The 22,816-nt window shown below is 51.7% G+C and overlaps 1 protein-coding gene across 1 annotated transcript in view; it reads right to left on the bottom strand.

The window, feature by feature from the left end:
• Positions 1–21,826, bottom strand: part of LOC102463539 (angiopoietin-related protein 7-like) — a 44,817-nt gene extending 22,991 nt beyond the window's left edge. The window contains exon 1 of the mRNA XM_025181486.3: positions 21,404–21,826. Within this exon, the coding sequence (XP_025037271.3) occupies positions 21,404–21,787 (384 nt within the window). The 5' untranslated portion in view covers positions 21,788–21,826. The remainder of the gene's footprint in view (positions 1–21,403) is intronic.
• Between the last annotated feature and the right edge of the window lie 990 nt (positions 21,827–22,816).

Below are 22,816 nucleotides of genomic sequence, written 5' to 3'. Positions count from 1 at the left end.
GTTCTAAGGAAAGGCTGTTCACCCTACCCCAACGGCGAGGAAACAGCCATCCCAGCCACGGCTGCTACTGGGTCTGCAGTGGCCAGGAATGCCACTAATAATCTCACGAGGAAGCTGGAGGGATGCAGGAACTGCCACTAGGTAGATGCAGAACTGGCCACGCACCTGCAGAGAAAGCGTCTGCAATGGGGCCAGATGGCAGGGAGGTCTCAGGTGGGTTCCCCAGGGATCTGTTCTCAGACCGGGGTGTTTCACGTGGGTGCTAGTGACCTGGATGTAGGCACAGAGCGCACCGGCGATGCGTGGGGGACGAGGGGGCGCATGTGCCCAAATTCTGTGGGCGGGAGGGGCAAGGGGCCGGCCAGCAGCCGGCAGGGCTGTAGTCTCTGGACATCTAGGAGGACGAGCGTGGGTCCTCATGCCCACCCTGGCCATCCCTGCCCTCACCGTCAGGAAGCTGAGTGACGTGGCCGGGGGAGAAAAGCAAGCTGGGGCCGTGTCGCTCTACTTCCCCCCATGGCTGGTGAGTGTGGGGGTGGGGCAGATTCCTGCTGCTGGTGCTGGATCCCCAACCCCGCTAGTCCCCCGGGTCACATTAGTTGGGGAAAGAGGCAGGATGGGAATGTAGCAAGGGCAGGGAAGAAGTGGGGAGAGGGTGGAGTAGGGGTGGGGAGAGGCACAGCCTGGGGTGGAGAGGGGTTGTCCTGGCCCTTCCTTGGAGTGTGGGGGTCACATGGCCGGTGGCCCCCCTGGTCACCCCTCACCAGTGGCCACTGGTAGAGCACACACCGCAGGTGACAGAAAGCTGCCGGGGCAGGGAGAGGGAGGGCAGAGTTGGCAAGACTTTCATAGAATCATAGAATAATAGGACTGGAAGGACCTCGAGAGGTCATCGAGTCCAGCCCCCCGCCCTCAAGGCAGGACCAAGCTCCGTCTACACCATCCCTGACAGATGTCTATCTAACCTGTTCTTAAATATCTCCAGAGAGGGAGATTCCACCACCTCCCTTGGCAATTTATTCCAATATTTGACCACCCTGACAGATAGGAATTTTTTCCTAATGTCCAATCTAAACCTCCCCTGCTGCACTTTAAGCCCATTACTCCTTGTCCTGTCCTCAGAAACCAAGAGGAACAAATTTTCTCCTTCCTCCTTGTGACACCCTTTTAGATATTTGAAAACCGCTATCATGTCCCCCCTTCATCTTCTTTTTTCCAAACTAAACAAGCCCAGTTCATGAAGCCTGGCTTCATAGGTCATGTTCTCTAGACCTTTAATCATTCTTGTCGCTCTTCTCTGGACCCTTTCCAATTTCTCCACATCTTTCTTGAAATGTGGCGCCCAGAACTGGACACAGTACTCCAGCTGAGGCCTAACTAGTGCAGAGTAGAGCGGCAGAATGACTTCACGAGTTTTGCTTACAACACACCTGTTGATACAACCTAGAACCATATTTACTTTTTTTGCAACAGCATCACACTGTTGACTCATATTCAACTTGTGGTCCACTATGACCCCTAGATCCCTTTCCGCCATGCTCCTTCCTAGACAGTCGCTTCCCATCTTGTATGTATGGAACTGATTGTTCCTTCCTAAGTGGAGCACTTTGCATTTCTCTTTATTAAACCTCATCCTGTTTACCTCTGACCATTTCTCTAACTTGCTAAGGTCATTTTGAATTATGTCCCTATCCTCCAAAGAAGTTTGGAGGTCTGAGCTAAGATTCAGAGAGATCTCGACAAACTGGAGATCTGGGCCAAAGGCAACAAAATGAAACGCAGCAAAGCCAAATGGCACGACGGCGGAAAAGAGAAACCGAATGCGCAAACACAGCTTGGGGGAGAACTGGCTTGGCAGCAACACTGCTGAGAAAGGTCTGGGAGTAGGGGTGGGTTCTGGCCTCAGCATGGGACAGCCGGGGGACGCTGTTGCAAAATAAACACATGCAATCTGAGGTCGCATTCACCGAGGCCTAGCGAGTGAGTGATAGTGCGGCTCTGCTCAGCGCTGGCCAGGCCTCAGCCGGAGTCGTGTGCCCTGTTTTGGTCACCGCTGTATGGAAAGGGTGTGGAGACACTGGAAAGGATCCGGATGCAAGTAACAATGAGGATCCAAGGGATGATGCAGCCATAGGAGCAAAGGTGGAAGGTACTGGGGGTATGTCTACAGTGCCACCCTAGTTCAAACTAGAGTGGCAGTCTAGACATACCCGGGGTGTGTTGAGTTTGGAAAAGGGGAGATTAAGGGGGGAATATGAGAAGAGGCTTCAGATCAATGAAAAGCTGCCATAGAAAGGATGGAGAAAAGCTCTTCTCTCGCCGCAGAGGGCAAGACAAGAGGCAGCGGGTTCAAACTCCAGCATGGCAGAGTTAGTGAAATCTCAGGGGAAACTTCCGAACTGTAAGAACAGCAGGACACGGGAACAGATGCCTAGGGAAGTTTGGGAAGCTCCTTGACAGGAGGGTTTCAAAGGGAGGCTGGAGACCAGCTCTCTGGGATGGGTTAGCCACAACTGGGCCGAGGTTAGACAGATGACCCTTGAAGTCCCTTCTAGACCTGCAGTTCTCTGATTCTGTGACTTGTTAATGTTCCCGCTTTTGGCCAAATGTTTGGGGTCTCGTAGGTTGTTGCAGCTGGGAGCAGAAGTTGGTGATTGTCGGACAAAGAACTGTGTCTTAGCTAGAAAGATCCAAGAGTAAGCAGAGCAGTGTCTTATCTTTCAGCCCCAAGCCTCTTTACCCAAGAGGCCCAAAAACACTTGCTAGTTTTTTCCAGGGTCACACAGCTCTTGCTGTTCACACTGTTTTCATGCCATTTGCCTCTGCCTCTCTCGGTTCTTAGCTGTTCTCAGTCCTGGTGTATTCCCCCCCCCCCTTCACCACCCCCCTACCCAAAGTAATACCCAGCCCAACACTCCTGGGTGTGTCAGGCAGTGGTTAACCGATATGTTACAGATATGTTAATTGAGAGGTGAGTTCACACCTCTCACTTACATAGCACTTTTCTCGGGTAGATTTCAAAGGACTTTACAAAGGAGGTCGGTATCACTACCCCCTTCTACAAATGGGGAAACTGAGGCACGGAGAAGTTAAAAGTGACTTGCTTGAGCTCACCTAGCAGGCCGGAGCTGAAATGACAGCAAAGGCCTCCTGAGATTTTTAGTCCAGTGCTATATCCACCAGGACCCCTGGATTTGAAAGGACCTACAGACAACTATATACCAGAAACCTACAGCTAAGCACACCTGCCTTCATAGTAATGACCCCAAACACACCAAGCAGTCGGCTCTCTCCAGCCAGGCCCTCCAACACCACAGAATATGTTCTGAGGATAAAGTCCGAGATACACACCTTCACCACAAGGATGCTCCACCAAAGAAGTAGATCCTAGAATGAGCCACTCAAATACCCTGAGAGAACCTGCTTCAATACAGAAATAAAAGCTCCTTTGACCACATCCCCCAGTTGTCACGTACCACCCCACTTTGGAACCCCAGTGAGATATCGTCAAACATCTGTAGCTCACACTCCATAGGGACCTCATTCGGAACCTCCTCTCTAGGCCTGCAAACAACCCTTCCACCTCTCCAAGGGTATGTCTATACTACCCCGCTAGTTCGAACTAGGAGGGTAATGTAGGCATACCGCACTTGCAAATGAAGCCCGGGATTTGAATTTCCCGGGCTTCATTTGCATAAGCAGGGAGCCGCCATTTTTAAAACCCCGCTGGTTCGAATCCCGTGCAGCGTGGCTACACGGGGCTCGAACTAGGTAGTTCGGACTAGGCTTCCTATTCCGAACTACCGGTACACCTCTTTCCTAGTCCGAACTACCTAGTTCGAGCCCCGTGTAGCCGCGCTGCACGGGGTTCGAACCAGCGGGGTTTTAAAAATGGCGGCTCCCCGCTTATGCAAATGAAGCCCGGGAAATTCAAATCCCGGGCTTCATTTGCAAGTGCGGTATGCATACATTACCCCGCTAGTTCGAACTAGGAGGGTAGTGTAGACATACCCCAAGGTCCTCATCAGAAGCCAGTCCCTCACCAACCCGGTCAAACCAGCTCCATCAGGCACCGGGCCCTGCCAGAACAACAGATTCCAAGCCTGCAGATTCCGTTATGGTGATCAATACCCTCCACAACACATCGTTCAGCACCACGGGTCCCACATATGCCCTTTGCAACATGTAGGCTGTGTCTAGACTGTCAAGTTTTTCCACAAAAGCAGTTGCTTTTGTGGAAAAACTTGCCAGCTGTCTACACTGGCCACTTGAATTTCTGCAAGAACACTGATGGTCTCATGTAAGAAATCAGTGCTTCTTGCGGAAATACTATGCTGCTCCCGTTCAGGCAAAAGTCTTTTTGCGCAAAAGCTTTTGCACAAAAGGGCCAGTGTAGACAGCTCAGATTTGTTTTGCCAAAAAAAGTACCGATCGTGAAAATGGCGATCGGGGCTTTTTTGCGGAAAAGAGCGTCTAGATTGGCACGGACGCTTTTCAGCAAAAAGTGCTTTTGCGGAAAAGCGTCCGCATCAATCTAGACGCTCTTTTCCGCAAATGCTTTTAACGGAAAACTTTTCTGTTAAAAGCATTTGCGGAAAATCATGCCAGTCTGGACGTAGCCGTAGTGTATCTCCCCCACTGCACTAAAGGCCCCAATAGCAACGACATGGGTGAAACGAGATAACCACTGCCCAGGCGCCCATGGGTGAATGTTCTTCACAGAGCAACCGCTACAGTTGATCTCTCCGTCTGCCTCCTCAAAGGAAGCCTGCGCAACACTTTCAAAAGACCATCCTGGGAACATACAGTCGTGACTTTGCTATCACAAAAGAAACATGGTCTCACTAAAGACACTGGTCTAATAAAAAGTTTCTGCATGTTCCTGATTTGCCTTGTCCTTTGCCATGGAAGGAAAGCCTTATTCGCATGTGCTACACCTTTTGTCCACCAGAGGGAAGAGCTGTCATTAAAATGTCATCCACCCTCTGGTTCATCTTTCAAAAGTTTACAGACAGCCCCTGGAAACTTCCTAGAGCAGATGCTCAGTAGCTCCAGTCAGGGGCACCGGAAGAAGAGGAGCCAAGGGGCCGTGGCCCTCCCGCTTTTCAAAGTGAACAGGTCTGATCTATCCATTTTTATCATGGGCCTTCTTTCCCCTGGAGCCCTGGCCACTGGCCAGGGCAGAAGCTGCAGCAGGGTTGGGGTAAGTGGGCAGTGGTGGGGAGACTCCACCTACCCTAAGCGAGAATCCTGGGGGGCAGAAATATGGGGCCTCCCAACCCCAGGCAGGAGGAGGGTCGCAAATCCCCAGTCTGCCTCTGCTTCCAGCTTCGCCGGGGAATGAGGGCTTGGGGGAAGAGGCAGGGCCGGGCCAGGAGCTCACTTCTCCAAAGAATCCATCACCCCTGACTCCACTCCCCTGCTTTTGTTGTCGCTAGAGATCTAGGTACCAGGGTTTGTTCAAAATTGCTCCCTGTCGATGACTAGAGACATTCTGCTGGGCTCCAGATACCATCGGATCCATATCGCTCCTTGGCTGTGCTGTGTGCAACTCTCTCCCCCGGCATGCAGCAGAACGGGGCGATCTTCAGCCCCAATGCTGAGTCGAAGGAGCTCCATTACAGCCAGAGCCATGGGATGGAATAGCCATGGAACGCCTCTTCCTAGCAGAACTGAACATAAATTCACGTAAGCACATAAGAACGGCCTTACTGGGTGAGACCAAAGGTCCATCTAGCCCAGTATCCTGTCTGCCAATAGTGGCCAATACCAGATGCCCCAAAGGGAAGGAACACAACAGGTAATCCTTACGTGATCCCTCTCCTGTTATCCATTTCCAGACAAACAGAGGCTGGGGACACCATTCCTACCCACCCTGGCTAACAGCCATTGATGGACCTAACCTTCGTGAATCTATCTAGCTCTTTTTTGAACCCTGTTAAAATTCTAGCCTTCATCACATCCCCTGGCAAGGAGTTCCACAGGTGGACTGTGCGCTGAGTGAAGAAAAACATCCTTTTGTTTGTTTTGAACCTGCTGCCTATTCATTTCATTTGGTGACCCCTAGTTCTTATATTGTGGGAATGAGTAAATAACTTTTCCTTACTCACTTTTCCCACACCAGTCATGATTTTATAGACCGTTATCCTATCCTCCCTTAGTCTCCTCTTTTCTAAGATGAATAGTATCAGTCTTTTTAATCTCTCTTCATAAGGGACCCGTTCCAAACCCCTCATCACATGCATTGAGATCTGGGTCCTTCTCATGATCTCCACATGAGATCTGGGCCTTAGCAACATGGCCTGTGAAGCCCTGACACCATTGCTGCAAATGGCGTTTGGCCTGTCCAGTCCGGGAGAGTTGGCAGCCCTCACTGCCCCAGGCTGGGGCCATAGCTGAGTTCAGTGCAGAGCCCTGGGCCAGCTGAGGGACCCCGGGGCTGGGAGGGCCGGCGGGCTGCAGAGCCTGCAACAGGGCCAGCGGGACCCAAGGGCTGGTGAACCTGTGAGTCTGGCAGGTGTAGGGACTTTGAGGGGGTGTGGAGCCTATGAGGTTGGCGGGTGGCAGGGACCCAGAGCACCAGCAAAGCATATGGGGCCGGCAGGACCCTTTAGGGGCTACCCAGAAGCCTCCCCTTTTTCCATAGACACTAGTGTGAAACCCCAAATCGCAATGCAAGAGTGCTGCTGATTAAACATGCCACCCACGGGGTTCAGGCTGGGAGGGTCATGGCCTCTTGGCTCCCCTTCCCTTACGATCCACTCCAGACCTGTGATGAAGCTGCAGAGACCAATTAGCTGAAGGTCTTTTTCAGCTCTCCACAGTTTGGTCTCTTTAGCTGCTACAGATGAGTCCAATTTCCCTCCATCCTCTCTAGGCAAGGGAAGTCGTTAGTCATTTCTGCCACAGGGTGGTGCAGCTGGCCTGCTATTGCAGCTGCCCCTGCTGTTTGCAAGCTCCACAGGCAAACTTTGGAAAAACACGCTGGCACGGACATGTGCTGTGAATCTCTGGGCCTAAGGTAGTCGTGCACTGTCACCGGCCTCCTTGGAATACTGCTCTCACGTCGGTGTCTGATCGTGCGGTGTGCCACCCGGTCTGCAGAATGCAAAGGCAGCCATCCAAGCGGGAGTGCCATTGTGATCGCAAAGATTTAGGAGGTCCAAGAACAATGTGAAACCCTTTCTCGCCCAGTCTGAACTGCCTCTGGCTGTGTAAGAAATCACAAGGACTAGATGATCCAACTTTGTTTGTCGTCTCATGATGATTATTATTTTGCGTTGCGCTGGTTGTGGCTGCATTGATAAATTGCATCGGAAGGAATTCCGGCGCTCCTCTGCTCCTGCTCCTTCATTCCCAGTAGCCCTCGATGCCATGTCACGTCACAGCTGGTTGACAGGCAACATTTGGGTTATTACACCCAGGGCATGTTTACTTTGGAGAACAAGAACAGAGGCACTCGAAATAACAAGAGACTGGAACCGTCCTGTGACTTTCCCTCTCTGTCTGACTGGCCGTAGGTCCTAAATGGCCTCTATCCTCGTAGTGTCTGAGCACTGCAGCATCTTTAAGGGGCTGATCCTTCCAGCTCTCCTGGGAGGTGGGGCAAGATCCGCAGTGGGTACGGCATTTCCAGGAAAACCCTGGCAACGTGGAACATTGAAAGTCTTTCAAAGCCAGAAGGGAATAGTGTAATCACCCGGTCTGATCTTCTGAGTGACACAGGCCAGAGAACCGCCCTGAATACAAGCTCCGCTCTCTTCCCGCACCAGGGGTATGTCTAGACTACATGCCTCTGCCGACAGAGGCATGTAAATTAGACATACTCGCTTAGTCAATGAAGCGGGGATTTAAATATCCCTGGCTTCATTCAAGTAAAAATGGCCGCCGTGTTGTGCCGGCTCAGCTGATCGTCGGCACAACGCAGCAGTCAAGATGCGGATCGGTCGTCAAGGAAAGCCTTTGCCGACTGATCCTGTAAATGTCTTCTCACGAGGCATAAGGGATCAGTCGGCAAAGTCTTTCCTTGTTGATTGATCGGTATCTTGACTGCCGCATTGTGCCGACCATCCGCTGAGCCAGCACAATGTGGTGGCCATTTTTATTTTAATGAAGCCAGGGATATTTAAATCCCCGCTTCATTGACTATGTCAGTATGTCTAATTTACATGCCTCTGTCGGCAGAGGCTTGTAGTCTAGACATAACCCAGGAGTCAAAGCCAGGCTCCAGAGTAAAAACTGGGCGGATCCTAATCGCTCACACACATGGGTGGGAAGAGATTAACTGGCACGCAAGAGGCAGCAGAAACTGACTTTAAAAAAGAAACGTGGTTTTGTTTAGCTAAGTAACATCTCGCGTTCAAAGGGGATCATGACGTGACACCAGTCTACAGATGCTGAAGAGTGGAAAGCGGGCATGGTTCCCAGGGGTGCAACTAGGACTAATGAAAGGAATTGAAAAAGGGAAATTTGGGGTGAGTATCAGAATTCCTAGCTCCATACTGTTAGGCTGGGAAACAGATTCCCAGAGGTCAGGACTGGGACGTTTAAACTAGACTAGACAAGCCACTAGATAATCTCCTCTAGGACCAATCCTGGGGTGGATCCTAGAGAGGTGGATTAGCTAATCTAACACAACTTTTCCATGACCAGCATCAAAGATCCTATTCTAGGATATGCCCACTGTGAGCGCTGTTGGCCAGCCAGCGGTCTGTCAATGCCTGTCTTCCTCCTTCCTTCCACAACCCCTGTCAGATGCTCCAGGTCCCACGGCCCAGCTCTCGCAGCCAGTGAGCAAAACTACGTCACTTTTGTTCTTTTCATCCCCCGCACAATCACGCCTTCTTGCTCCCAATCAGTTTATTTTTGGCTCTTCTCTGGCTCCCCTCCAAGGAATCAATCAATATATTTCATAGAACCATAGAATCATAGAGCTGGAAGAGACCTCAGGAGTCATCAAGTCCAGCCCCCTGCCAAAGGCAGGACCAATTCCAACTAAATCAACTCAGTGAAGATGAGACTTAAAAACCTCTAGTGATGGAGATTCCATCACCTCCCTAGGGAACCCATTCCAGTACTTCACCACCCTCCTAGTGAAATAGTTTTTCCTAATGTCCAACCTAGACCTCCCCCACTGTAACTTGAGACCATTGCTCCTTGATCTGCCATCTGTCACTACTGAGAACAGCCTCTCTCCATCCTCTTTGGAACCCCCCTTCAGGTAGTTGAAAGCTGCTATCAAATCCCCCCTCGCTCTTCTCTTCTGCAGACTAAACAAACCCAAATCCCTCAGTCTCTCCTCATAGATCATGCGCTCCAGCCCCTCATAGATCATGGCCACCCTCTGCTGGACCCGCTCTAATGCGTCCACATCCTTTCTATAGTGGGGGGTCCAGAACTGGACACAATACTCCAGATGTGGCCTCCCCAGAGCCAAATAAAGGGGAATAATCACTTCTCTAGATCTGCTGGCAATGCTCTTCCTAATGCAACCTAATATGCCATTAGCCTTCTTGGCTACAAGGACACACTGTTGACTCATGTCCAGCTTCTCATCCACTGGAATCCCCAGGTCCTTTTCTGCAGAACTGTTACTTAGCCATTCAGTCCCCAGCCTATAACAATGCTTGGGATTCTTCTGTCCCAAGTGCAGGACTCTACACTTGTCCTTGTTGAACCTCATCAGATTTCTTTTGGCCCAATCCTCTAATCTGTCTAGGTCACTCTGGACTCTATCCCTGCCCTCCAGTGTATCTGCCTCTCCCGCTAGCTTAGTGTCATCCGCAAACTTGCTGAGGGTGCCATCCATCCCCTCATCCAGGTCATTAATAAAGATATTGAACAAAACCAGCCCTAGAACTGAACCTTGGGGCACTCTGCTAGAAACCAACCAACAACCTGACATTGAGCCGTTGATCACCACCCGTTGGACCTGACAGTCTAGCCAGCTTTCTATCCATCTTACAGTCCAGTTATCCAATCTGTACTCCCTTCTTGCTGGCAAGAATATTGTGGGAGACTGTATCAAAAGCTTTGCTGAAGTCAAGGTATAATCACATCCACTGACTTTCCCAGAGCCAGTTACCTCATTAGTAGAAGCTAATCAGATTGGTCAGACACGACTTGCCCATTGTGAATCCATGTTGACTATTCCTGATCACTTTCCCCTCTTCCAAGTGACTATTCCTTGAGGATCCCCTCCATGATTTTTCCGGGGACTGAGGTAAGGCTGACTGGTCTGTAGTTCCTTGGATTGTCCTTCTTCCCTTTTTTAATGATGGGCACTATATTTGCCTTTTTCCAATCATCTGGGATCTCTCCCGATCTCCATGAGTTTTCAAAGATAATGGCCAAAGGCTCCGCAATGACATTTGCCAATTCCCTCAGTGCCCTCAGATGCATTAAATCTGGACCCATGGATTTGTGTATGTCTAGCTTTTCTAAATAGTTCCTAACTTGTTCTTTCCCCACCAAGGGCTGTCCACCTCCTTCCCATACAGCATTGCCTAGTGCATTTGTCTGGGAGCTGCCCTTGTCCATGAAGACAGAGGCAAAGAAAGCATTGAGTACTTCAGCTTTTCCCACATCATCTGTCACTAGGTTACCTCCAGTAAGGGCCCTACACCCTCTCTGATCACTCTCTTATTGCTAACGTGCCTGTAGAAACCTTTCTTGTTACCCGTCACATCCCTTGCCAGCTGCAATTCCAATTGCGCTTGCATTCTCAAGCAATATATTTATCCTCCTTCCTAGTCATCAGTCCAAGTTTCCACTTCTTGTAAGCTTCCTTTTTGTGTTTAAGCTCAGTGCCAAGGGTGTCCCCAGTAAGCCAATCTGGTCACCTACCATATTTGCTTTTCTTGCTGCGCATCAGGATGGTTTCTTCCTGTGCCTTCAATAAGGCTTCTTTAAAATACTGCTAGCTCTCCTGGACTCCTTTCCCCTTCATTATAGCATCCCTGGGAATCCTGCCCATCAGTTCTCTGAGGGAGTCAAAGTCTTCTTTTCTGAAGTCCAGGGTGTGTATTTTGCTACCCTCCTTTCTTCCTTTGGTCACGATCCTGAAATCTATCATCTCAAGATCACTGCTTCCCAGGTTGTCACCCACTTCCCCTAATAGTTCCTCCCTGTTTGTGCGCAGCAGGTCAAGCTGCACACGGCCCCTAGTTGGTTCCTTCAGCACTTGCACCAAAAAGTTATCCCCAACTTTCTCCAAAGGCTTCCTGGAGTGTCTGTGTCCTGCTGTATTGGTCTCCCAACGATGTCAGGGTGATTAAAGTCCCCCATGAGAACCAGGGCCTGTGATCGGGAAGCTTCTCTCAGTTGTCTGAAGAAAGATTTGTCTACCTCATCCACCTGATTCGGTGGCCTGTAACAGACACCAACCACAACTTCACCCCTGTTGCTTCCACCTCTAAACTTTACCCATAGACTCTCAACAGGCTTTTCACCCTCTATCTACTGGAGCTCCGAGCAATCATATTGCTCTCTTACATACAGTGCAACTCCTCCTCCTCTTCTCCCCTGCCTGTTCTTCCTGAACAGTTTATACCCTTGCATGACAGTGCTCCAGTCATGCGAGTCATGGCTAGTACTATGTAATACCATGGCTAGGACCATACCCGGGACTCACCAGAGAAGTTTAATAGGGATTAGCACCTCCTCGCTCTAGAACAGGATCCTCCTGTGTATTGAAAATATCACAGCGCTGGGCTATATTTTTCCATGGAGCTGGTTCTGGCTCTGACCACAGCTGCCTTCTGTGGCTATCCTCCTCTTCTCTCATCTCTCAGCTGAGCTACAGTTCAGCAACAGCAGGGGGCAAAACTCACACTCATAAGCCTCTCCAGTGTTTCTTTCCCTTTCACTTTGTGCATCTGATGAAGTGAGTTGCAACTCACGCCACGATAAAAGGGTCAGTCTTTAAAGGGGCCACTGGGTTCCTTGTTCTTTTTGCTGAATCAGACAGACTGAGGGTATGTCTAGACTACAGAGCTTTCCCAGGATACTAGAGGTATCCCAGAAAAGCCCTGCCGCATCCAGGGAAGGCGTCTGCTTTTCTGAAAAAAATTCGGAAAAGCAGACGTGTTTTTTCAGCATCCCTGTCAACCTCGTTTTAGGAGGAAGAAGGGATGTTCTGAAAGAGGGTTTTCCCCCTACATTCGGCTCCGTATAGATGGGCCAAATGTCGGAAAAGCCTCTTTTGGAAGAAAAGCAGAAAAAGAGAAGCAAACTGCGGGTTGCAATTTGTGTATCTTTTTCTGACTTTTCTTTGTAGAAAAGCCTAAGATAGCTACCCCCTGAAACCTATTTCTCAGCAACTACTGGAGGAGGTGTAGCTAGAGTCCCTCCAGCCAGCGGAGACGTGGATGAGCAAGAGACACCAATGGGGGCAGCAGCATATAGTGGAAAAAAATTGCCTTGCAGGTTGAAAAGTGGGCTAATTTGGTGCCAAGAAAATGATCCTGTTCCCAGCAGGTGCAGTATCAATCCCTGGTTGTCCCACAACATGTGGTTTATCATTCATTGAGGCTTTCTCATGTATAAGTTGACACCAAACCCTGTGACCCCCCTCTCAGCCAATTACTAGCCAGAAAATGTTCAAAAATGACAATAAAACCAGCAACCACACACACTCACTCTGGCACCTACCTCTGCAATAAACCCTGTAGCCAACTCCGTCCACACATCTCTACAAGCAACACCATCACAGGGCCTAACCAAATAAGCCACAACATCAGAGGCTCATACAGCTGAACATCCTCTAATGTGATCTATGCCATCAAGTGCCAGCAAGGCCCCTCTGCCATGTATATTGGCCACGCTGGACAGTCTCTGCAACAAAGGATTAATAGACACAAGTAGCAAGGAGGGATAGCTCAGTGGTTTGAGCAATGGCCTGTTAAACCCAGGGTTGTGAGTTCAATTGTTGTGGAGGCCATGTGGTGCAAAAATCCATCAGGGATAGAACTTGGTCCTGCTGTGAAGGCAGGGGACTGGACTTAATGACCTTTCAAGGTCCCTTCCAGCTCTAGGAGATAGATAGGATATCAGAAATAGTAACACACAGAAACCTGTTGGGGAACATTTTAACCTACATGGTCACTCATGAATGGATTTAAAAGCAGCTGTTCTTCTACAAAGGAATTTCAGTAACCAACTACAGAGAGAAACTATGAATAAACCTTCAGATGTTAGATGCTAAAGGACTGGCCCAGCGGGCTCTGTTGGGTAAGGTCTGGGGTATATAGTGACCTGGGACTGTGGCTGCTCCTTTGGGACTGGGACAACCTGTTGGAAGTTGGTGAGATTGGTTTTCAGAACCTCTCCCCTATGTGAGGAGCAGAGCTGGTTGTGGTGCAGAGTTGGCTGGGGTGTCTAAGGGGATTTGCTGTTGAGACTTCTTGCTGGTTAGGGTGGCAGCTGAAGTGCTCTGGGTGACTGGGTTTGGTGCCTTATAGGGAGGACCCCAGTCTTGGGCTGGAAGTAGCCCTGGATCTAAGCAAGTTCGCCCTGATTTGACCCTCACAGCAGTGCCCCCAGACCAACCAGTGGGCAGAAGGGAGAACGTGTGAGACAGGGATTGTGGGAGTGCGGGAGAGACAGAGACAGAGCATGTGTCAGGGAAGTGTGTGTGTGTTGGGGGAGTGTGTGGGTGTGCTGTCTCTTTAAGTTCAGACAATAGCCTCCCCACAACCACACACACTCCCCACACACTCCCCACAACCATCTCCCTCCCCTGCTCTGCACAGCACGGCAGTCTCTCCAGCCCCTTCCACAGTAGCAGCCTTCTCTGTCTGCCTCCCTATGGGTCTGTGATTTCAAGTTCTCCCACAGCAGCTCTGTAAGCAATTCCCCCCTGAACTTTCCAGAGCTGTAGGGCAGCCGAGTTCCAAACAGCGGGCATTGTGGGATACTGGGGGAGGCCAGCGATGGCAACGTAATGACCAGCGGCATCTACACTGGCGCTTTGTCAACAAAACTTTTGCACAAAAAGCTTTTTGCCTCTCGCTTTATTCTGTCGCCACAACTGGAGAGTTTTGTCACCCAGAGTCGCAGTGCGGTGTGACCCCCTCCACTGTTTGCCACCAAAAGCTGTCGTTTGCCAACACAAGGCCTACGCTCGCTCCACGTGGCAGGGCTGCATGGTCTAAGGCAACTGGGCATGGGTTTTACCTCTTGCTTTGCTCTGTGCCATTGGGCAAGCAGTAGAGAGGTTATTTGATCTCTGAATTTGGCATTGATGAGACCGCGGCTGGAATCCGGTGTCCAGTTCTGGTGATCACCATTCAAGGCCATAAGAACAGCCATACTGGGTCAGATCAAAGATCCGCCAAGCCAGAGTCCTGTCTGCTGGTAGTGGCCAATGCCACATGCCCCAGATGGCATGAATAGGGCAATCAGTGAGTGATCCATCCCCTCTTGTCCTAGCATCTGGCTGTCAGAGTCTAGAGACACCATCCCTGCCCATCCTGGCTAATAGCTACTGATGCACCTGTCCTCCGTGAATTTATCTAGTTTTTTTGGACCCTGTTATAGTTTTGGCCTTTACAACATCTTCTGGCAAGGAGTTCCACAGGGTTTACTGTGTGTTGTGTGAAGAAAATCCTCCTTTTGTTTGTTTTAAAGCTGCTGCCTATTAATTTAATGTAGCCTGTAGTTCTTGTGTTATGAGAAGGAGTAAATAACATTTCCTTACCTACGTTCTCCACACCAGTTATTAATTTATAGACCTCTATCATATCCCTGTCTTTTTTCCAAGCTGAAAAGAGACAGTCTTATTAATCTCTTCTCATAGGACAGCTGTCCCATACCTCTAATCATTTTTGTTGCCTTTTCAAAACTTTTTCCAATTCCAGTATGGCTGTGTCTAGACTGGCCAGTTTTTCTGGAAAATCAGCCGCTTTTCCGGAAAAACTTGCCAGCTGTCTACACTGGCCGCTTGAATTTCCACAAAAGCACTGACTTCCTACTGTAAGAAATCAGTGCTTTTTGCAGAAATACTATGCTGCTCCCGTTCGGGCAAAAGTCCCTTTTGCGCAAAACTTTTGCGCAAAAGGGCCAGTGTAGACAGCTGAGATTTGTTTTCCGCAAAAAAGCCCCGATCGCAAAAATGTTGATCGGGGCTTTTTTGCACAAAAGTGCATCTAGATTGGCCACGGACGCTTTTCCGCAAAAAGTGCTTTTTGCGGAAAAGCGTCCATGCCAATCTAGTCGCGCTTTTCTGAAAATGCTTTTAACGGAAAACTTTTCCGTTAAAAGCATTTCCGGAAAATCATGCCAGTCTAGACGTAGCCATATACCGGTATATGTTTTTTGAGATGGCCAACCATATCTGCACACAGTATTCAAGATGTGGGTGAACCATGGATTTATACAGAGGCAATATAATATTTTTTGGTCATATTGCCTATTCCTTTCTTAATGATCCCCAGCATTCTGCATGTTGGGAATCCTCCAAAGGATGTTGATAATTAGGGAGAGTTCAGAGAGGAGCTGTGGGAGTGATTAAAGCATTAGAAAACATGCCTCGGCGTGATAGACTAAGGTAGCTCAATCGATTTAGCTGACAAAAGAGCAGGTTAAGGGGTGACTTGACGGCAGCCTATAAATACCAACACGGGGAACTAATATTTTAATCATGGACTGGTCAGTCTAGCAGAGAAAGGGATCACCCGCTCCAATGACTAGAAGAACAGAAATCAGACACATGTTTTAAAACGGGGACAGGGATTAAGCAGACAATTTTCAAATCAGGGTTGGCTGTTTTCCTAAGGCTATGTCTACACTGCACACTTATTTCGAAATAACAACGTGCACATCTCCACAGCAAGCCAGTTATTTCAAAAGAGCAAGTTTCTTCCTCTCCTGTAACCCTCCTTTCACCAGGAATAAGGGAAGTCGAAGGGGGAATGTTCTTCCTTCGACTTCCTGCAGTGTAAACAGTGCCAAAAGCCAGGTTCAGCTATTTCAACTTCAGCTACGCAATTAATTCAGCTGAAGTTGCCTATTTTAACTCAACATTAGCCCGCAGCATAGACGTACCCACAGAGAGGTGTGCTGGAATTATTTTATGCAGTTCTATGGCCTGGTATACATAGATGGTCAATTTCGATGATCCCAGTAGACCCTTTTGGTCTTGGGACCTTTGAAACATTCCATGGCTCAGTGACTCAGTTTCACAATCTGTAAAATGGGATTGTGATACTCATTGAGCTTTGTAAAGCACTTGGAGATCCAGAGACAGAAGAGCTAAGTAATATTATGTGACAGGAGTTCTGAACGCTGTGAGCCGGGGGGAGAGGGGTATTTCACATGCTGCCTGTCCTACAAACAGGCAGCTCCTATTGGCCAGAAATCAGTCAGTGGGAGCTGCAAGATTGTGCTGGGGGAGAAGGTAGCATGATAAGTCTCTCCCCCTCCCCCCGTGCTCACAGGGTTCACAGAAGCCCATGGCCCTGCAGCTGGATTTTCCCAGTGCTTAGGGAGAGCACGGCAGGCAGGGAGCCTGGCTGAAGCTCCCGCAAGCCAAATCCGATGGCTTGGTGGGCCAAATCTGGCCTGCAGGCCATATTTTACCTAGCCTTAGCTTAGCTAGAGCTCTCTGATTCTGCAGCCTAGCAGAGGAGAGGGAGAAGGGACAGAACCGGCGGGCCTCTGATCAGTTCAGGAACGTTCCCTCTACTATGTGCTTCCAGCCTGTTTTAAATGTCCCATGCAGTGGGGTTTCCATCCCTGGCTTCCCTTGCATGACCATGCTGTGGGCACCGGGGTAAGGAAGAGATTCTTGATTGTCCACCTCCATGTTCTTTTGGGTCACTTCCCTGCACTCTGCCTTGGTACAGCCTCTTGGGTTCCCCTAGAGATCTCTCTCCTCCTCTGGAGTGGGTTCCCCCTTTGCCAACGTCTAGACAAGCATCCCCCACTGTGTGTCTCCCAGATCTGGTACAAAACCACCTGGAACCCAATCCGCAGTGGAAGTAATTCCACCGACACCAGCTAAGGCTCTGGGCCCTCGCATCTCGCAGTGCAAAAATAAATAGACGATTAATTCACCATCCTCCACTGAGAGACCTAGATGGGCTCTGAGCTGGGCCGGGGACAGATGGCTAAAGGAGCCAGGAATCTCATTAAACCAAGCATCGTGCTGGGTATTCTCACGCTAATCCTTCCTGAGAAGGGATCTGAGCTAGTCCGTGGAGGCCCGGGGCCTCGCAGGCAGCTTAGCGGCTGAAATTCCTGCCGGGCACCTTCATTTGAGAAGTGCAGCCGGTGGGGTGCGGAGAGCCTGTGAGCAGAGCCGGCTCGTTTGTGAGCAGCCGTGCTGGGATGGTTCTGGGGTTACTGTGACTTTTCTGCTGCCGCCCGTGGGCTGCGGGTTACGCAGAGGAGTCACTCTGGACTCACAACACCCTCACCGCCAGCAGCATCTGGCCCCGGCCCGGTAACGAGCAGTAATAGGAGAAAATGAGAACATATCACAGCAGGTGCAACTGCACCAAACCACCACGGGGCTGAGGGATGGGGGGGGGAGATCCAGCACGGAGTGGGATAGTTTGGGGGAGAAGGACAAGGAGCTACAGCCAGGAGAAAGGAGAGGGAAATGAACAACGGTAAAGAGAAATTGTATGGCAGGAAAACTGGAGGTGCAACTTCCAAGTGACACAGCAGAAGCCCCGTTGCTTGAGGCATTCTCAGCTGGGTTGGCGAAAGTCCCAAAGCACAGTCTGGAGGGAGCAACTCTCCATGGGGCTCTTCCTATCTCCAGCCTCTGGGGAAGGTGGAGACAGGAATTCCAGGCGTCCCTGCTTCCTCAGTGCTGTGGGGTTTGACCACCCAACGATTAGACCCCGTGGCTGGCCCATGACAGCTGACATGGGCTGAGAAGCTGTTCATTGCAGTGTGGACATTTGGGTGCTTCAGGCTGGAACCCATGATGGTTGGTCCTGCCGTGGGGGCAGAGGACTGGACTTGATGACCTCTCGTTGGTCCCTTCCGGTTCTAGGATTAGGATATGATAGGGATCTGGATCTAAGACCCTGGGAGGTAGGAGGGCCCCAGAGACCTGGCTGTGCCCGAACCCAAACATCTACACCACAATTACACAACCCGTTACCCCAAGCCCAAGCCATCTGGTGCCGGCCAGCCACGGGTGTCTAATTACAGTGTAGTCGTACGCTTTGGTTCCTCAGCGTGTCCATCCTGGACTCAGCCAAGGGTCAGACTGGCCATGTTAGACCCAGGACTGGCCATGTTAGACCCCTGTAGGGCCATCCAGATGGGACCAGGAGAAACTGAAGGGAAATCAGTCAGTGGCTGTTGCCTGAGTGGGGGACAGCAGGCCTGGGAAGGCAGGTGTGGGAAGGAGACAGGTTTTCAGTAGTACCCATTGATGACTCCCCCCCCGCCCAGGCAGCCTGCCCTTTCCCCCTCCCTCACTCTCCTTGGCAATACCATTAGCTCCATGGAGTGAGAGGCAGAGACTCAGGGTCATCATGTGCCAGCCCCCAGTGCTCCCCTCTCTTGTCGTATTCATGAGATACCCCCCACTCTCAATCCTTTACACCGGGTGTGGCCAACCTGAGCCTGAGAAAGAGCCACTGTTTCCAATGGACATTACCAAAGCGCGACAGTAATTTGTCAGCAGTCCCCATCAGGTGCCTCCTCTCCCGTCTCCAGCATCTTTTGCCCACCAGCAGCCCCACCGATCAGCGCCTCCTCTTCCTTCCCCGCACCTCCTGCCTGCTGCAGTCAGCTGTTTTGTGATCAGCTGTTTCGTGGCACTCAGGAGGCGTGGTGGGGGAGGGAAGGAGCGAGGGCCCAATACGCTTGGAGGAGGAGGCGATGGAGCCAGGAGCTGAGCACTGGAAAGCTGGCACCTGTAGCGGCAGCCTCACCGTCAGCGCCTGAGCAAGGAGCTGCATCTTGACTTCAGAAGAGCCACAGGTGGCTCTAAAGCCACAGGCTGGCCAGCCCTGCTTTACACCCCATCAGCTTAGGAACTGACTAGCCAGCAGTGAGGAGTGAAAACCACGGTTGTGCCGGGTGAGTGCAGATTTGGGGAACAGCAGGCAGCGTTTACCTGAATAAACCAGCGCAAACTCCGCCATGGGTCTCAGTGTCTGGAACAATGGGAGGGGGTGGTTTGGAGCCACTCGCGCCTTTCCCTACAGCGTGCTGCATTTCATGTGCATGGGCAGACCACCTTCTGGTTAGAGCCGCCCAACAGAAAGGACAGGGCCTGCACACATGCCTGGGATCCGACGAGGGGCACAGAGCCTGGGGCACTACAGACGAGACACGCCACCACAGCAGCGACGGACAGCTGCCAAGCAGAGGGGCGGGGTGGGCCGTGGGAAATGAAATGGAGGCTCGCCACCCCCCTCTACATGCTTTAGCCATCAGCCAGGCAGAGGACTGGACTTGATGACTTCTTGTGGTCCCTTCCGTTTCTAGGATTAGGATATGATAGGGATCTGGATCTAAGACCTGGGAGGTAGGAGGGTCCCACAACCCAAGCTGTGCCCGCACCCAAACATCGACACCACAATCACACAACCCCAAGCCCAAATGAACAACGGGAAAGAGAAATTCCCACACCCAGGTCATCTGGTGCCGGTCAGCCACGGGGGTTCCCAGCGCAGCAGACTCATCTCGTTCACTCAAACGAGCCCGGAGGAGGAAGCACCGATTGGGAGGCCCTGTTGGGTGGGGGGGTCTTCAGTGGGGAGGGAAGCATTACGCAGAGAGGGTAGGAAGAGGTGCCAATACACGCGCTGCCTGTGCGCTGGTGAGGTGAAACTCAGGGCTCAGAAAAGGTCCCCTGGGGGCTCAGCCCAGACAAGCAAGGGAGGTTGATGCTACAGGCTGAAGGAGGGGGGCTTCCCAACTGAGCATCAGGACATGAGCTGGGGGCCGATGGAACAGACTCCATGACTCCGGCCGAGGGACCAAACAGCCACCAGCTGGAATTCCACTGGGAAGGTGAAACATTCCAAAATGGGGATCAGCAGGGAGAGCCGAGGAGAATGAAACAAAGCCAAACGGCAAATGAATCACAGTCCCTGCAGACGCCATGTGCTACTCAAATTCATGCAGTCCAGCCTGCAGAGGCCAGGGCAAGATTGCGACCTGTACTCTATCCTCTAGTTCTTTGTCAAACCCGGTTGGCATGACTCGAGCAAACTTCACTTCCTCTGGGCATGTAACAAGCCCAATCGCAACGCCCAGAAAGGTTTCCAGATAGCTGAAATTGGCCCCCACGTCTCCTAGTTACTCTCCAATAGATCAGCCTGCCAAATGCAGAGCCAGGCTGCCTGAAACCAGGAGCAATTAAAGCAACTAAATTGCAGCAAGGGAGGTTTAGGTTGGACATTAGGAAAAAGTTCCTAACTGTCTGGGTGGTTAAGCACTGGAATAAGTTGCCTAGGGAGGTTGTGGAATCTCCAGCACTGGAGATATTTAAGATATTTAAGAGCAGGTTGGACAGACATCTATCAGGGATGATCTAGATGGTGCTTGGTCCTGCCGTCGGGGCAGGGGACTGGACTTGATGACCTCTGGCGGTCCCTTCCAGTTCTAGGATTCTATGATTCATAGACCCCACACTGGTTGATGCTACATTTAGCACGAGCTGAGATCAGGTTGCCTTATCACAGTGCCAGGGATGCTGCGTCACTTGCTCTGCTTGTAAGTGGCAGAAGACACGACTGCTGAAGTTCTAGAGGGGGGCAGCGAATTTGAAACCCGGCTTGGCTGCTCCCTGCTTCGTGTGCAGGTGTTTGCATGAGGAGAGCACTATGGAAATACCAAGATCAGGGTTCCGTGATAACAGCCATCCAGACCCACTTTGGCCAGGTGCTGATGACCACACGGGGGACAAAGGAGTGGGAAACATCAGGCTGCCAACACACCCAGCTGCATGTTGCCATCTGCATGTCAGGGAGTCGGGAGGTGATGGGGAAAGTCCCCCAAACAGTCCGAGAACTTGAAGGCTGAGAGAGGGAGCAGGATGGAACTTCATAATAAGCCCAGAGATTCCTTGGGTTGGTGGGGACAGATCGGAAGTGACCTCCCCGGGTCGGAAGGAAAGATACAAAGCGGCAGGAGGCTCCCTGGTCCCAGGTTACGAGCCCCGATGCGGGAACCCTCTGGGACATTTCTTGCACTGCTGCAGTTGTGCGATGGGGTGTTTGCCCGCGCTACGGTGATAAAAGTGATGCCACCCATGGTGCAAGCGACCTCAGTCAAGGTACCCTCCCTACCAGCTCTGGTTTCTGCTGCGGGGGCGGGGGAGGTCACAATGTACTTGTGTGCATCCTATGGTGCCCGCCCGCCCGCCCGCTTCTGGCCAAGAGGCCTGTGAATGGCAGTGAGGTGCCAGGGAAATACTCCAAGGTGTTACCTGCAGCTCCAGGATTTTGATACGATGCCGGTGGTTCCGCAGCTCCTCCTGCAGCTCGGAGATCAGCTCCCGCAGCTCCAGGATCTGCTGCTTGCGCTCCTCGTTCTCGTGGAGCCAGTAGGAGACCTCGTCCGTGCAGCGGAACATATCCGGGCACCGCTGCTCGTCCATCTGCGGCAGGGTGGCGACGATCTTGCACCGGCCGTTGGGCAAGACCTGGTTGCTGTACTCCCCGCACTGGATCAGGCCCGTGTTCACCCGGTGCCCCTCGCTGTCCTCCTCAGCAGCCAGGGGCTTCTGCAGCGAGGGGCCACTCAGGATGGCCAGGAAGAGGAGGGACCGCAGGGCCATGCTGACGGAGCCGAGACTGCGGGCAAGCTTCATGGGGAAGGCGAGGGATGCAAACAAGGAGCAGCCTGGGTAACACACTCATTCAGTGCCCAGGATCGAGGGGGGGTAACCGGGGAGCAGCCACACACAAGTGGGGAGCGCAGGGTGTGTGTGAAGTGGGTTAGTGAAGACAAGGCACTGGCGTGACCCCATAGGCTCCTCATTACCCCTGCTAGCAGAAGGCTAGGCCATCCCCAGGTGCTCCTGACTGGCTCTCAGGTGCTGAGTAGGCTCCTGTCTGTGGATCTGTGGAGGGTCACCTTAAGGATGTGCCGGCCAAGTGCTGAACTCCTGTCTGGGTGTACAGGACCCCGGACAGCTCCTTCCATCTGCCAGTCACAAGACGCTTGCAGGTCAGAGCAGCAGGCTCCCCTAGAAACACATAAGGGAAGGCACCTGTCAGCAGGCGTTTGCTCCTTCACCAGTGAGGCAGGGGCTGTGACATCTGGCCATGATCACTGAGGTAAGGTGGGTGGAAGGGGTTGTGGGTCCCTAGGAGGGAGGGCCCCAGCGTGTAGGGCAATACTGCGAGGGACGGGGTACTCTGAACTGGGTGGGACACAGGGGCTGAAGTGGCAGCGAGGGCAGGTAACTGAGGGTGAGATGCCAACCAACAGGGGGCGCTCCAGGGCTGGAAGATTTCATTCCTGGCTAGGCCAGCAGGAGGTGCTGTCCCAGCGAGTGATCGAACCCTCACCCCCCCAGCTCCATTTTAACCTCCCACCTTCTTGCTTTCCCCAGTCCCCCAATGTTAACGTCCTCTGAATGCCACCGCTGAGCCCTCTAGCTCCCCCCTCCTCCCCGCATAGGACCGCCTGCGATGCGAGGTGACGGAGAAGGAACTGGAAGCGAGAGGTGCAAAGCAGCTCCCCCGGCTCAGCCTGAGCAAGGCCAGAGGCCAGAAAGAGCAGCCACCCCCTGCCCATGGAGGAAGCCCGCACTCGGCTTTAACGTCGTTCTTTGCTCAGGCAGCTCTCCGAGTGACTCGCATGGGCGCGCTGCGTGCGTAAGGACTGAGCGGGC

Source organism: Pelodiscus sinensis, chromosome 3 (genome assembly GCF_052426305.1).
Source record: "Pelodiscus sinensis isolate ZL-2025 chromosome 3, ASM5242630v1, whole genome shotgun sequence".
NCBI lineage: Eukaryota > Metazoa > Chordata > Testudines > Trionychidae > Pelodiscus > Pelodiscus sinensis.
The sequence above is the reverse complement of the archived record's forward strand: the minus strand, read 5'-3'. Positions and strand labels throughout refer to the sequence as shown.